Source organism: Ornithodoros turicata, chromosome 1 (assembly GCF_037126465.1).
Source record: "Ornithodoros turicata isolate Travis chromosome 1, ASM3712646v1, whole genome shotgun sequence".
Taxonomy (NCBI): domain Eukaryota; kingdom Metazoa; phylum Arthropoda; class Arachnida; order Ixodida; family Argasidae; genus Ornithodoros; species Ornithodoros turicata.
Window position 1 is genome coordinate 48,436,075 of NC_088201.1, and position 15,520 is coordinate 48,451,594.

General features: G+C 43.7%; 1 protein-coding gene across 4 annotated transcripts in view; it reads left to right on the forward strand.

The window, feature by feature from the left end:
• The window catches only part of LOC135378194 (targeting protein for Xklp2 homolog), a 51,695-nt gene that overhangs the window by 19,373 nt on the left and 16,802 nt on the right, over positions 1–15,520 (forward strand). For all 4 annotated transcript variants that reach the window (XR_010418310.1, XR_010418309.1, XR_010418311.1 and 1 more), the window contains exons 3-6: positions 6,010–6,082; positions 6,137–6,284; positions 10,654–10,756; positions 13,707–13,842. Coding sequence is in view for 1 of the 4 variants with exons in the window: in XM_064611134.1 (XP_064467204.1) it covers positions 6,010–6,082; positions 6,137–6,284; positions 10,654–10,756; positions 13,707–13,842 (460 nt within the window). In the remaining 3 variants the exon portion in view is untranslated. The remainder of the gene's footprint in view (positions 1–6,009; positions 6,083–6,136; positions 6,285–10,653; positions 10,757–13,706; positions 13,843–15,520) is intronic.

Genomic DNA, 15,520 nt, shown 5'->3' on the forward strand with positions numbered 1-15,520 from the left:
TATGGCAGTGGAATGTGGCCTATTCATTTTCCACAGCCGCATGACAGCTGCATTGAAAGAGATCTGGCCTAGGATTTTCCCTCTCCCTCGCGCGCCCCGCCCACCCGGAGCGCGCCAATGGGAGGACGCGTGGGCGGAGTCGACTTTCATTGCCATCTGGGGGCAGAGGTTCGAACGTAGACGGAGACGTGCTTTTCGCGATGCTACGTCCACTGGGTCGTTCCATTCACCATGGCCCTGAGTTGGCCCGTGTTCCATAGATTGCGCTGCTCGATCTGTGAATCTAGGGACGCGCGTTTCTTGGGACCACGAAAATGGTCGGCGATAAGTACTGCGTCTGAGCGATGCTCGCGTTTGTCTGTTTGTTTGTTTTTGCTTTTAATGAACGTTTTATGATGGCTTGTTTTTGCTTTTAATAAGCGCTTCATGAGAGGCGTCTCTGAGCGATGCCCGCGTTTGTTTGTTTGTTTTTGCTTTTAATGAACGTTTTATGATGGCTTGTTTTTGCTTTTAATAAACGCTTCATGATCGGCGTCCTTGGGCGATGCCCGCGTTTGTTTGCTTTATTAGACATATGGAACACGCGTTGTTAGAATGATCTTGATAAGACTTCCGCGGAATCGTTGCGCCCGTGTTTGGTTGATAGTAGGGCGTTCTTTGGCGTGTGCCTTCCCTGACAACAGTGTGACAACCGGGTTTCAGAGGACAGCCCTCAACCCCATGTACTGTTGTCATCGCCAACAAAAGCCTGTCCATGCAGTTCCTTGCAATAAATGTCATGTGCATTAATTTCGCAGCCCGCTGTGGTCAGTTACATGCGTCTCCTGGTTTCACATAGAAAGATGATGCGCGCCCAGTCGATTGACAGCGGTACGGTGCCACCAAAGTTTAATGAAAGAAACCACAAAAACAGTAGTTTTCTGTCGTCATTAGCCAGCATTACCCAACATACGCACAGAAACGGCCTGGGCGTCTCGTCAAAGTCCTTCTGTAACAACGTGTGTCATCATGTTCAGTAAAAGGGGGAAAAGAACCAGAGTCTTCTGTCGGCATTACCTAAACGTACGCACAAAAACGGCACGGGCATGGAATCTTATCAAATTCCTTTAGTAACAACACGTTCGTGTCGCATGGCGCAGTGAAGACATAAAGGGGGTATGAAAGAGAGAGGAAAAAAAACGCAGAGGGAAACAGTCCATAATGACGCATTGTCCCGCGAAACGACAAAAAAAAAAAAAAAAAAAAAAAAAGCGGGGCATACCTCTCACCGCCCGCGTCCGGTCCACAGCGCCTCGCACACGAATCGCATGACATGCTCAATAAAAGGGAAGGCACACGCCAAAGAACGCCCTACTATCACCCAAACACGGGCGCAACGATTCCGCGGACGTCTTATCAAGATCATTCTAACAACGCGTGTTCCATATGTTTAATAAAGCAAACAAACGCGTGCATCGCCCAAGGATGCCGATCATGAAGCGTTTATTAAAAGCAAAAACAAACAAACAAACGCGGGCATCGCGCCGATCATGAAGCGTTTACTAAAAGCAAAAACAAGCCATAATAAAACGTTCATTAAAAGCAAAAACAAACAAACAAACAAACGCGGGCATCGCTCAGAGACGCCGATCATGAAGCGTTTATTAAAAGCAAAAACAAGCCATCATAAAACGTTCATTAAAAGCAAAAACAAACAAACAGACAAACGCGAGCATCGCTCAGACGCAGTACTTCGCCGACCATTTTCGTGGTCCCAAGGAACGCGCGTCCCTAGGTTCACACAGAGCCGTATATTAAAAGGGAGTCTGGCCATTGGGAGGAGTCACAAAAAGAGGCTCGACCTGTCAATCACAGTTTCGCTCCTCTGATTGGCTTGCTTTTTACCAAGGGGGTCGCCATGACACCATACTGCCACCCAAAATGGCGACGAAAACGAACACAGTGAAGCGGGGATTTCGTGAAAAAAAATTTTCAGACTAACCTGATTTTACGCTGCAAATGTCCTTCCTAATATAAATTTCTCGGAAATCAGTTTCAACTTATGCTCATCCATCGATATCTAACTGAAAATAATACGTTTTGTCGCCGGTGTTAGGCCTAGTGCACACGGCGATCACAACGAAATCGTAACAAAAACGGCGCTGTGCTGTACAATCTTATATTTAACAGCTGGATTTCATGGATATAAGCATTCTTGCCTCTTATATTCCAACTATTCATGTAGATTTGTTTAAAAATCATACTGACAACAGAATGTGTCCCAGCAGGTGGTTCTGCCGGCAGCGATACAACGACGGAAGCAGACGACAATTGCCGACGTGCATTACGCTCCCTAGGTGGCGCTCATCAAATTTGCGCTAACAATCCGCTACTTTTGCAGATTGCGAGAGGTATCCATTTCAATCCCATCCAATCCACTTGCCACCCAAAATGGCGCTGCCCATGTTGGATAAGGGGGCAAATAGTGAGGATAGGTTGATTGATAGCGCCCCATATTTCAAGACTTCATTGGTCGGAAAGCTGAAAAAGTGGGTGGAGCTTCAGGTATAGGCATGACCCATTAATGGCGAGACTCCCTTTTAATATACGGCTCTGGGTTCACAGATCGAGCAGCGCCATCTCATCGCGAAAAGCACGTCTCCGTCTACGTTCGAACCTCTGCCCCCAGATGGCAATGAAAGTCGACTACGCCCACGCGTCCTCCCATTGGCGCGCTCCGGGTGGGCGGGGCGCGCGAGGGAGAGGGAAAATCCTAGGCCAGATCTCTAGAGAATAGTCGATTTCTCATTGGAGCAGGCCTCCATTTCTATTTGCCAGCGAGCTTTTTGGGGTATATTCACATTAGATGTGCGCAGCTTTCCAATGACTATAAATGATTTCCTGAAACAACGAATTAGACTCAATGTGACTTCAACTTTATTTGCTTTATTTGATCAAGGCATTACATATGGTATGGTATATATTACAGCACATATATCCCACCTTGGGTGTCATAATCTGAATTGTCCTGTACCTTTACAGATGCGCAATGTTTGACTAGAAATAGTGACTATGGTGAATTATTTAGTGATATATACAATTGCATAGCGAAATTCCGCGACAGATATTTCAACGCACGTGCGAGTTTGTGTGTTTTTTCAACATGAAATTACTTTCGACGCCGAATAGATCCCGTTCTGTTATTTCGCCTTTGCGAGAAGTCCCCTAATTAAAAAGCTAATGAACTTTAGGTAATTCGTGATCATATAGTTGCATGATCTTCTTCGAGCGAATGTTCGCCTGGGCATATAACTCTACTGAAAAATGGCATCTATTTTGCTCTACTAGTTTTTAATAAAAATGTTCTAGCGAATAAAAACAAACACTCTGTGTTTGCAAGAAACAACCAATAGTCATCATTGATCATCAGGTATGAAAACAGATATACTACAAATATCCAGTGTACATACGTACAGCAACAGTGGCAACACTATAAGGAGATAATGCGTGACACAATTTGAAGCAGGCAAAATCTGATACATTCATATGAGAAATCACGAACGTTACTTATCCAGTAGCACCTTCTCATCTAATTGTCCGACAAAGTAAGTCCGTCTAGTGCAAGCGGGATGATGGCACATCGTGAAGGCACTTCAGAGAACTATGGATAAATATCGGGTCACTAGAACACCTCTTGGTTCGCTTGGGAGTTGAGGATCAAGCGTCCGAAACTGTCCGAAACACGCCGCTTACCTTTGTGCTAACAGAGCTCGTGCACGGGTTCAGGAACAAAATGCGTGACGGAGGACCTCACTACACAAATGCAAAGACGTTCAGATTTTTATATGGTCGGCGGAGCTGAAGGGCAGGAAACACGAAACACCATCTAATTTACCAGACTGCATCTTAGATCCTACACGCCAACAGACGTTTCCAAGTTCAAAACGTATTCTGAATTGATGCCGATGGCGCACGGTAGCATACGACGACGAGAGCATTATGGCTGTAGTTTCGTTTTGACAGACTGGCATAGCTGTCGCAGTGCGCAATCAGTTTTGTGCAACCTACGCATAACTTTGTACACGTTTCGGTCTTTATTTATTTATTTTATTATCTTATTTATTTATTTATTATTAGAATTATTATTCTTATTTCGTTTATTTTATTATTTCATCAATGTGTTTTATTGTATTTGAGTATAATTTAATATGTACACCTTATGCAATTAATTTCGACAGTTATTTTCTTTTTGCCTTTTTTTTTTTTTTTTCGCTTTATATAAGCTCAGCTTATCTTCACAGCCAGGAATCTAACACTATCTGGCGTAGTCGCTGGAACATCCCACAAGGATCCCACAAGGATGCATCCCATTTCCAGCTCGAATCCAGCATTGAACTATTCTTGTTTTCGAATGGCAGTTGGATGGTTTCACAACGTAAATTCAACCTGCACCGACCCAGCATAGGAACTGCCTCGGCAGTCTTTTTTTTTCTAGGCTCATGCTTATGTTTGCGTGCGAAATAGAGCTCCTCTATTGCAAGTCGTCAGTGTCCTTCAGTTTTCATTGTTTGACTCACATTGCAAAAACAAGTGTTTTCAGTTTTGAACCTGTCGGTGCCCTATTTCAATAGCCGTTTTAATTATGCTGCACAACTGTTTCAGAACCATTTGCTGCAACATCATTTGAAAGTTTTTCGTCTGCACGGGCACTTGGGAAAGGTGTAGGGCTCGAGACCGTTAACATATTTAAAAAAATACAAGGGCAGTATCGCCTTCATCATCCACCGCTTACGAGCGAATGATCGCCAAAGGGGTCGTGTACAATGCCACTACATATCATATTAAATGTCAGAGGACAAACAATAAGATAGTTTGTCTTACAGGATGTCATGTTCCGTGTTTTTGAGATTTTCTTGTTTGAAGTGTATACTTACAGCTGTCACATACAAGCGTATATTACTTGTATATGTTTTGGTATATATTGTTTACACAAGTTTGTTCACCACTTGCAAACACAATGTGCAAAACTATGCATGGGTAGAGAGCATACTTCACTTGAGGCACTCCTGCGTAATTCTATATGCATGCTCCTGGGGAAAAGAATATTCCCTTTCACTCTCGTGCAGTGCAAAAAAATATATGGATTTAAATGTAAGCAATTTAAAACTCATCAGTTGCATAGTTTGTGCCAATTGAAGTGTGTAGGAATTCAAACACATTTCGAATAGAAGGTATTTTAAATTAGAATGATTGACTTCTGTATTCAGTGTACACCAACTTGCTCTATCCCTCGAATGTGTCTTTCATGATCTTCATCCTTTCATCTACGCTGGAGCAGTCCTATCCGCACAACATGTTTGCTCACATTAATTCAATTGACACAGTGGTCATGATGGTTCGATGCTAAACAAATTCTGGAATTCGTTCTTCTTCTGTGATGGGGATCTTCATTGCACAACACGTCGGTTCAGATTGCTCCAATTGGAAATCATTGTTTCTCACTGGCACCCAGTGAACTAATTACTTGATTTGGTTATTGATTTCTTATTAATCTTCTTCATCACAACACCTGTTAGAACGCTAAAACATGAAGCTATCTTTCCCTCAACACTTCTCATTACTTGAATGAGAAATACCTGCGTTATTCACATTAAATGAATTGGATGCCCCAGTTCTCATTCAAAGTCATTGGTTCTCATTAAACAAATTAGATCCTGGTTCCCTGGAAAACTCCTTTTCCACAACATCCGTTAGAGCGTTCAAACATAAAGTCGGCTTTCCCGCAACACTTCTCATTACTTCAATGAGAAATACCTGCGTTATTCACATTAAATGAATTGAGTGTCTCATTTGTCATTGAAAGTCATTGGTTCTCATTGGACAAATAAGCTCCCGGTTCCCTGGAAGACTCCTTCACCACAACATCTGTTCAAGCGCTCAAACATAAAGTCAGCTTTCCCGCAACACTTCTCATTGAAACTCATTGAAATTGATGCGGGCGCTTAATGAGATCGGGTCTACTTTTTCCAGCATGGTTGAAAGCAGCAAAGAGAATGCCCCCAGGCTAATCAAGGTTCCCAAGTACAAGAAAAAAAATAACAAGGTCAGTCATCCAGTGCTGTTGAAGATATGAAATTCAGTTATTTTTAAAATCTAGGCGCCTTCCAAGTCATCATGCAACAAGAAACGAGTACCAGGTAACGTGCAACCAGGTAACAGGTCACCATTCAAAGCAATGGCGCAGGTCATCCACGAATTCCATGTGAAGACACCGAGTCGTTTCCACACGAGGTCATCTAGGACTGGTATGTATCAACTTCTGTGGTAAATGAACAAGGGCTATGTTTGGCCGCAGGCTGTGTTCAGGCTAGGTGGGCATCGTGAATGTTTAGTTTTGCTACATTACTCTTCTGAGATGCACAAAGATGGCCCTGTTTGCTTGTGCAGCATAAAAACTCCAATCATCATCAGATACACGTAGAGCGCAATATGATTGCCTTCCTGAGCACAAATGGCAGTACACATAATGAAGATTGGTAGACAAAAAGGAGAACTGGCAGCTTCCACACAGTGTGTTTTTCTTTAACCTAGCTGTGTGGAAAATACCCTCTGCTAATATGCTGTCTTGTGCTGCTTTGACATGGAGCCACCTTTGAAAACCCTAAATTTTGGTAGTATTTCGGTATTTCTTCACAATAATTATTGTTTGTGAGATATTCATACATATCCATACATTTAATGAAGAGTGCCACAATTTCATGTATCCCTGCTGTTGGTACCTAAACAATACTTGTGTTCAACTTCAGAAGGAAAAGCAATCTAGTCTGTCGACTACATAGGTTGTTGGAGATAGGGAGACTCAATAGTGTGCCAGTAGAAATACTGCAGCGCCACCACGCAGCGTAGTGTCATATGGACAGTCTAAACAGCCAGTACGGAAGCAGGGTCAGTATGATGGATAGCGGAGGAGTGAGCGTGACCTCTCTGTGTCAAGCCGTCCTATCCACAGCAAAGTAATATTTTGAGAGCTGACGGACTGGATTTCTTTCCTTTCTTGGGTTGAACACGACTATAGTCATTCGTAACAAGTGTTCACGTATCAGATTAAGTGTAGACAGGTGTGTTGCTTCTCATCTGGCCACATGGAGAAATTCTAGTGCATCTGGTGCTTATCCATCTCAATGAAACAGCAAACGAAACATGAACAACTGCTAACAAACTGTTCTCTGGACTGGAATTATGTTTGTTGCTTCATTCAGAGATACATGTACCAGCCTCCCTTCTTGTCTGTGCTTGTATGCCTGGTACTGCCTGGTAGCATTTCCTCACCCTGTCGTCCGGCATTGTTTCGTATGAAAGCTCGCATTGCGCTCGTCTGCACATGTGTCCACCAGAGTTCACGTGTTCCCCACTCAAGTTCTGTCTAATTCAGTGTCACCTTATCAACAGCTGGTGAAGTGTTAGAGTGAGCGAATACGCTTGAAAAGCATACATTCTAAACATCGTGGCAAGACCACGAGGGCTATCGTCACAAGGTGTTGCGTGCAATGCAGATAGTGCAGTTATTTTGCTTTTATATTTTGTAATTCCCGTATTGATGTTTTCTGCATCAGTACTGTGCATAGAAAGAGTCCTCAGAACAGAGACATTACATAAGTCCATGTGGGCCCTTGCAAACCCCTCGAAGAATTTCTAATAGTATATGAAGGAACCCTGGGTAATAGTAACATGGCATCCATTTTATCCAGCTTGCAAACAAGGTTGGCGTGACCACTTCAGCTACAGATTGGCGATGCACAGAAATGATGGCATTTTGAACCAGCCTCCTGGCTTGAAAACATAATTGGTAGAAACAGCCATTCTGTTACAGTTCTTACTCTTGTGTTACATCTACTTGAGTAAGGTGCAAATGTGTGTACGTATTATAGTTCGGTGCAGTCCCCTAGATTCAAAATCTTTCAACTACTGGGTAATTCAAACTGATGCTTGGACACCGTTGACGTCATGTATATTTCAATGGAGGAACGTTTCAAACATAGGAACATGCGCAGTTGTTTATGTGAGTAAAATTCAGGACGAGGGAGGCCGGCAACTTTCCACGCCCAGCCACATGCCAGCCGCCGTGCTATTGGCGATTCAGGGACACGTTTATTTCTTGTCATTGTACGACTGTTAATTGTAGAAACGATACTTGCGCCAGAGGAAGATTGAACAAATCAGCATTATAGTTTTGCAGAGTGCATGAATCAAAAGCCAAAACTAACACAGCCAGCACAAAGGCACGAGTGACAGCCAATGCACGCATTAGCGGGGTTCGCGTCTGGGTTGGGCAATGCTGTTCAAGTCACTACTGAAGAAACAAGTACAACCGCGTACAACAAATTATTTTCTACCCTGAGATGTTTTTAATACTTTCCTGTACACAAATATTTTGGAACGAATTAGTCTCGTGTTTCCAGCATTGCGTGATTGCAAATATGCGGCTATTGTGCACCAGAGCCATTTATAGGGAGGGTTTGGACAGTCTCGGATCTTTTGCCGCCTCACAGATGGAGCCCATTTTGACGTCAGAGTTGTCGTTGCACCACCCAAAAATCCTCAATCGAAGTGGAATTCGCTTATCAGCCATCTGGTGCCCACCATTTTGATGCTGCCCACCAGTCTGGTCTTCAGTTTTATGGTCGCACTCAATGTAATCAACTGGAATAGCTGACTTACGCCCCACAGCCCCCTGCGATGAGAGGGTTTGTTGTCATGCTTTGCACCTTGCTTGTGGGCACTGGCGACCTTTGGAGATGTTCTGGCATTGTAAATCTCTGCTTGTGGGCTCCAGACAATGGTGTTTTCAGTAGCTGTGTATTGACAGCCACCATACGATGAGTCATTATCCCATACAAACTCATCGATTTTATGTGATCAATTATAACTTACAGTACCTGAATCGCCAGAAAGTAGCAGTGCAGCCGCTTGACAGAGCACAGTCCCCAAGGACACTTATTACTTGTTTGGACAACATGCACTACTTTACAATGCCAGAATTCTAGCAGAACACGATTAGACAAAGTGGTTGGACAATCCTACTACCATGTAGTAGGATCGTTGATATCGAGTGTTCCCATGAAGCAGAAGAGTTGTTGATAGTGTAACTCAGATGTCTAGCGCCTCCTAGTGAAACTTCAGTGTTAAACCTTTTGCATTGTTTAAAATTAGTTTTGCTATGCGAAGGTGCAGCACTAAACAGATAAGTAGTGCCAGTTGAGAGTGATCGTTTATATTGAATCGTACCATTCAAATTAGAGGTACGATGTTGTAAGCAACCTTCATTGCATTCATAAAGTTTTCAGTACTCTCTGCAACGACGAACTCCACTTCAGCAGGTGTTAATGACACACCAACCACGTGTACAATGACCATTCCTAACCTAGTCGTCATTTGACGATTCATAGGCCTCCGAATGGTGTTCAGAGCTCCTAGCAGTTCCATTTGTCAGAACCCGCGTTCCAGTGACTTTAACGACATTGACCCATTTCTGCTGTTTTGCAGCCTGTTTGGGAATCCTTAAGAAGCTAATTCGTCTTCATGCCTTTGTGCAGCCGGTCGCACCACACTTCAGTGTGATCAGAAAGACAAATTACCCACACATAGTTGAAACGAGGAATGGAAGTAGATTTCCATTCCCTGCACACAATTTGCCTCCTTGCTGGGATGTGACCATGTGTGCTTGTTTTGTCCACCAGTGGGCACTGGGTAGGATCTACATCACATGCCTGCTCTTCCTCATTTGCTATGTGGAGAGACAGTTTAAAACGCAGGCTTTTTGTGGCTACAAGTGGCTGCTCATGCAGCTTGTTTCTGTATAGCTACGGTCACCAGAGCTCTGTCGTGCTTGGACGAAGGGGCTGTATAGTGAATGACAAACTTATAGAAACACAGCAGCGATACCAAGTGACTTTCCCGGCTTTTATCAGGACAGACACAAAGAGAATTTTGCTATTCTTTCATAAAACCAAAAATTGTATTTTCTGTTTGTGCCCAATGTTCTCTTTAATAACAGGGTGTCTACCAACCTGGAAAACCTGGAAAGCAGGGTATTATTGGGGAATTTTAATGTGACTGGAAAAGTCGGGGGATTGTCAGATAATTTGTAAGAAAAAAGCAGCTTAAGTCGGGGAATTACAAACAAGTGCGGTCATGCTGCACAGTGAATCGTGAATGTAGATGAGTGGTTGAGTGGCCCCGTCGGAGCAACGTTGCCGCGAGTAGCAGTTCTCCAATACGACAAGCTCAAAGGCAGAAAGGTAAGGAGTTCTACTAATTATTTGTCAATAAATGACCTGTTTTGTGAAGGATCTGGTATCAAAATACAGCAGCAGGCACCAAGTTCCCCTGTGCTTTGGTCAGGGAATTTGCTTGAAATAGTCAGTGGAAACCTGGAAAAGTCAGGGAATTTGAGGGCTACAGTTTAGTAGACACCCTGAATAAGTAAACATAACACTTTCTAAGCAAACATATGTCTGATGCACTAGCAGTACACTGGCTGGAATGTAGCAGCCTCCAATAATCTGCTGTGCACATCCATATGTTCAAGTCACCATTGATATGCAGTGTTGTATGTATATGATTGTAAATAGCCTCCATTGCATGTTGCCGTACACACCAGTATATTTGTTACAGATGACCCTAGGCCTGATGGCGTAAGGCCAAGCATTATTGCCCAAAACGCCACACGCCAGCATGTGTCCCGTGCAGAGCATCATCGCGAAAGTCTGGCAAAAGGGTAATGTAGCAATAAAATTTTGCAGTAAAGGCATAGGGTATATGTAGGGTTCTTCGTTTTTTTGGGTTAAACCCGATTTTTCACAATAGCAATTTTTGAAGTTCAATTGCAAAAATAAATTTTGCATAATTGAAAATTTTCCGGACTTCCTCAATGGTAGCAAAAAATCCCACACAATCGTCTGCAGAGTATCCGGTTGGAATTTTTTCACTTTAGGTGAAACACCTTGTATAGATAATACAGCGCAGAACATAAAATGGCATAAAACTATTTGGGTTAGTTATCATTGCTCAATCACAGGATCAACAATCAGTTTTATTTACTGTGGCATGAGGAAACTTGGCACCTTGTTTTTATCTGTTGCGTTAGCTTCAGAAGTGGGCATACTCACGTGGAGAGGTAAGGGTGCCCTCACCTCATGTACGTGGGGGTAAGGCGAGAATCTCCCCAATCAATGAATTGACGTGACGTGACCTGAGTTGTGCGAATAACAAAGTTTCTGTTGCAAATAGTTTACAAACATTTAGCGTATAAATATTAGCTCACAAATATTTAGGGGGAGGTAACCACAGTAACCTCCATTTTGAGAACTGGGTGAAGCATATACTGAGATACAAATTGTTGGGGCACGTTTGTTAAATGTAGTGGGGTATAAAACGGTGACATTGTAGTGGGGTGACGACAATACGTCCTCGCGATTCCCGTGCACCTTCAACGAATCAAAGTACAGCCAGCAGCATTCCAGACATCCCTTCCTGTCAAATACCGTGCTCCATGATGTGGTTACCTGCTGAGTGGATCTGTAAAACCAATATCTTGCTCTGTTGCTTGGCGAGTGCTTTGTAAATACATTTCTGTTACGTACTTGTTACAAGCTTTTACTTGTTCACTCTATCTCACACTCAGACAAATTATTTTTGCGTGCTGTCAGCGCTATGGAAAAGATACGATTAATTTGGCATTCAGAACAAGATTTTATAAACCTCCAACATTCATCTGTATATCTCTGCACTACATCCTGTTGACGTTCCTGTGGCGTTCATTCGGTGCCCAAATCCTGCTCTCCTTAATCTCTAATGAATATCCCTGGGATCTGGAGGTTGCTTTCTACGAGATATTTAAACATTCTGAGCACGATATCCTGCAGACGTTTGTTGGACATCTGTTGTTTGTCGTGAAAGACCAAAACGCAGATGTTTTGTGGGATATCCCACAGCTATCCTGTGGATGTCCAGACATTCCAAACGTTCGTAGCCTTTTAAGGATGTCACGGGGATATTAATGGTTTGCTGGGTGGGTGACCAGCGTCAGCCGAGGATGCTATAGAAATTGGCCAGGGTACAAAAAGTCCATAGGGGGCATGATAGACGTGTACGTTCAGCTTCTCTGAAGACTACTACCAGGGCTTGCATCCGCCTACCTATTGAACTGCTGCATCCTCTAGGTGTCCTGCAGGTGATGCTGCAGGCAGGGGAGTCTTGCATGACCAACTAGCATTGGGAGCGGGACAGAGAGAAGAGATGACACGACAGGTGCTAGACTTCCAACAAAAGAATTTATTGGCAACATGGTACTGTTTTTAAGTATCGCACTTCTCTCTGTCCCGTTCCCAGTGCTAGTTCGTCATGCAAGATCAACACCAACATGCCTCGTTTTTCACTTTGAGGCAGGGGAGTGTTGAAGATTGGGATCAGCCTGGTGTTACTTCAGCTTGATCGTGCATTCCTGTTCTTGCTACCCAGTAAACCTATCTTTCAGCTCATCTGCTCTTCCTCTGCATAATGCCATGTATCGACTGGCTCTGAGATAGGAAAGGCAAATTTCATAAATGTCCTCTAAAATAAACAGTGGTCCAGCGGCATGCATCCATTCGTTGACCCTAGCCACGGAGTAAGAAGACTAGGAGATGACACTGCCCATACAAGCAAGCGCCGGCACGCGACCAGAGACTGTCACGTTGGGGGAGAGAGAAAACGCAGTTGCTGACTTTACGTGACAGATGGCATGGCGGCACTGTCTTCCATTTTGTGCTTTTGCATGGAAAGCTACGGGGAAAGCAGTGATTTTCGCAAGTCGTACTGCAGCCTCTGCGGATGAAGGCCAACTAATGAACGTGAACGATGGTTGTATTGGCAATAAAGGTCATGCATGTCAACTGCATAGTCCCTTACCCCCAGTCTCTTCCAGTCCCAGTATGTTGTCCCGTCTCTCCAGTTCTGTTGAGCAGTCGACGGGAGCACAATAATCGCGAAAGCGTTTAATCTTAGTCTTCTTTTCTAGCGTTTAATTCACGTGTTTTGATCACGCCGCCGGACAAGTGACAGTATCCCGTGACCGTATGCTTAGCAAATTCTGCGTCGTCGTGCAACAGATGGCACTGTGGACTGGGGCGTGGAGCGCGCGCTCCTCGTACATTCTCTGGTCGCGGGAGAGAGTGAAGTTTCATCTCCTAGTCTTCTTACTCCGTGACCGTAGCTGAGGTGGTGTGTTGGAATCGTACCACCAGCTGTGCTATCTGAGGTTTCACCTTGAATTTCCAGTAGACTTTCCAGACGAATGTCGGAACAGTCCCCTTTGAAGTTGGCTCAGGAAGCATACTAATCTTACTGTTCCTTTCTACTCCTTCCTGCCATCCTCTGTCTGTCTATGATTGTATGCTCCCCATTGCCACAGTTGCTTCACAGCGCTAACACCTTTCACTTGCTGCCAGTGTCTTCAGTCACAGAACTAGTTCCCTGATCTAATGCTTGTCCTCCTTCATGTCACTTTGAACTCTTATGAGCAGTCCCTAAAGAAGTGTCTGTACAATAGGCAAATCATGAAGAAATATACAGGTGAAAGTTCTCATTTACGCTGTCCTGTGGCAAGTCTTTGCAGATGATATCCTTCACGGAGATACAAGCTTCACTTTCTGGGCGACACTCATGTTCTGTCTTTTGTTCACTTCCAGTCTGAAGAAGAAGCCAGACTCAGCAGAAGCCAAAGAAACTGAAAGGCCAAAGCCTCAGTGCCCTGAAACTGAAAAACTGACTGAAACTCTGTCGAAACTGAAGTGTCTGCAACAGGGCTATTCTACTAGAGATCATGTAAAAAAATTTATTTATGTACTATGCATATGTCATTAGCTACACTTGAGTCTACTGTGGTGTTGCTCAAATTAAGAATGGCATGACAAAGCGATCTTTTCAGCATGATTTAACTTTCCGCTTTCCAATACTGTAAGATATCACATTTGTTCATGCTACGTGAGCAGTGGGGTAGAGTATTGCCCTGGCACTGGAACTGTGGTAGAAAAAAAAATTGGGACGAAATTGTGTGGCTACTTGGATCATCCTTATACAGGAACTATCATCATGCAAACATGTTTTTCAAATGTTTTGTCAGACGTTATGCTGCTGAGTGCTTAACTTTCTCCCCTTCAGAAGTTGTTGACAATTGTAGCTAGGAAGGAAGTGCAGCCACAATGCTGCAACAGTAATAGTATGCCTCAAGTTTTTGTTTGTGCAGTGGACTCATCTGGAATGGTGCATTGATTTGTGCCTGAAAACTTCATCTTCATCCTGAAGAGTGCTGTTCTCCCAAATAATTATTCATTATTAATCTTGCAAGAACTGATTTCATTATCATTTTGTATGTCAACTCTCAGCCTTCGCGGTTAAATACAATGTTGTCTAGTGGAACGTCCACACGATCGATCAGAGCTCAAGAAGTATTCCCGTATTCAATGTCAGCACTGGTGATATCGGACATTCGGACTGCATGTTGATTCACACTTTGTGTGAAATCCATGAATGAAGCTGCAAAACAACAAAAATGCGAAAATGAATTTGAAAGCATGCACAGCTGGCTGTTTCACTGACTAGGAGACCCCACTAGCAGTTTTATTTTTTGGTGCGGCGGGTTGCACGAGAAATAATTAGCCTTCTTGCAGAAAAGCAACGATCACAGTCTGCTTAGTGTGTGTGACAAAAGTATTTTTCTGGACAGGGTCTTTGAGAACCCGTAAAAGAACGAGTGAGGTTGACGTCACTGCGTGATGTAGGGAGCCCCTATGGAAGTGGAGTGGGTAGTGCACTCACGACTGCTCAATATATTGCCTCCAGTAGCATAGCCAGATAAATATTTCGGGAAGTGTCGTACGGGAAATTTACGTGAGGGAGAGGACTTACCCCTGTGACTAGACCACTGGTTGGTCACGTCTCACTGTGCTCATTCTCGTCAACATATCGGGCTGCTTCTCCAGGGTACTCTGCATTTTCGTAAATTTAATTGTCCAGTGATAAGACAAGCTCACACACTCCTCATTTTTATACACAATAGCTTTTTCACCTATTTGTCTTGTTTTCCCCATGGGCTTTTGCGCTTACACTATTCACCTTCGTAAGCGCCACATTTTTGCTGGCGCTTACGAAGGTGATGCTGGCGAAGGTGATGCTTGCGAAGGCGCTGCTGGTTCTCAGTTGTTTTTGTTTCTTACGTTTATTTTGTTTGTTTTTCTTTTCTCTTGCCCCCTTGTGCTCTCTCCCTTACTGTGACCATATATTCCCTTGACTTTCCATATAATGTGCATCCTTATATTTCATGACTTGTTCTGATGTTGTCACCACGTATGGTATTCCGATCGTTTCCGGGAGGCCCCACCTCTATGCTACGGGGCCCCCACTGTATACTGTGTATGGCATAACTCAAACAAATTGAATTGAAACTGTAAAGTACACCCCCACAGGAAGCTCATGGAGGTGTAAAGCCGGTATAGCTTCTTAA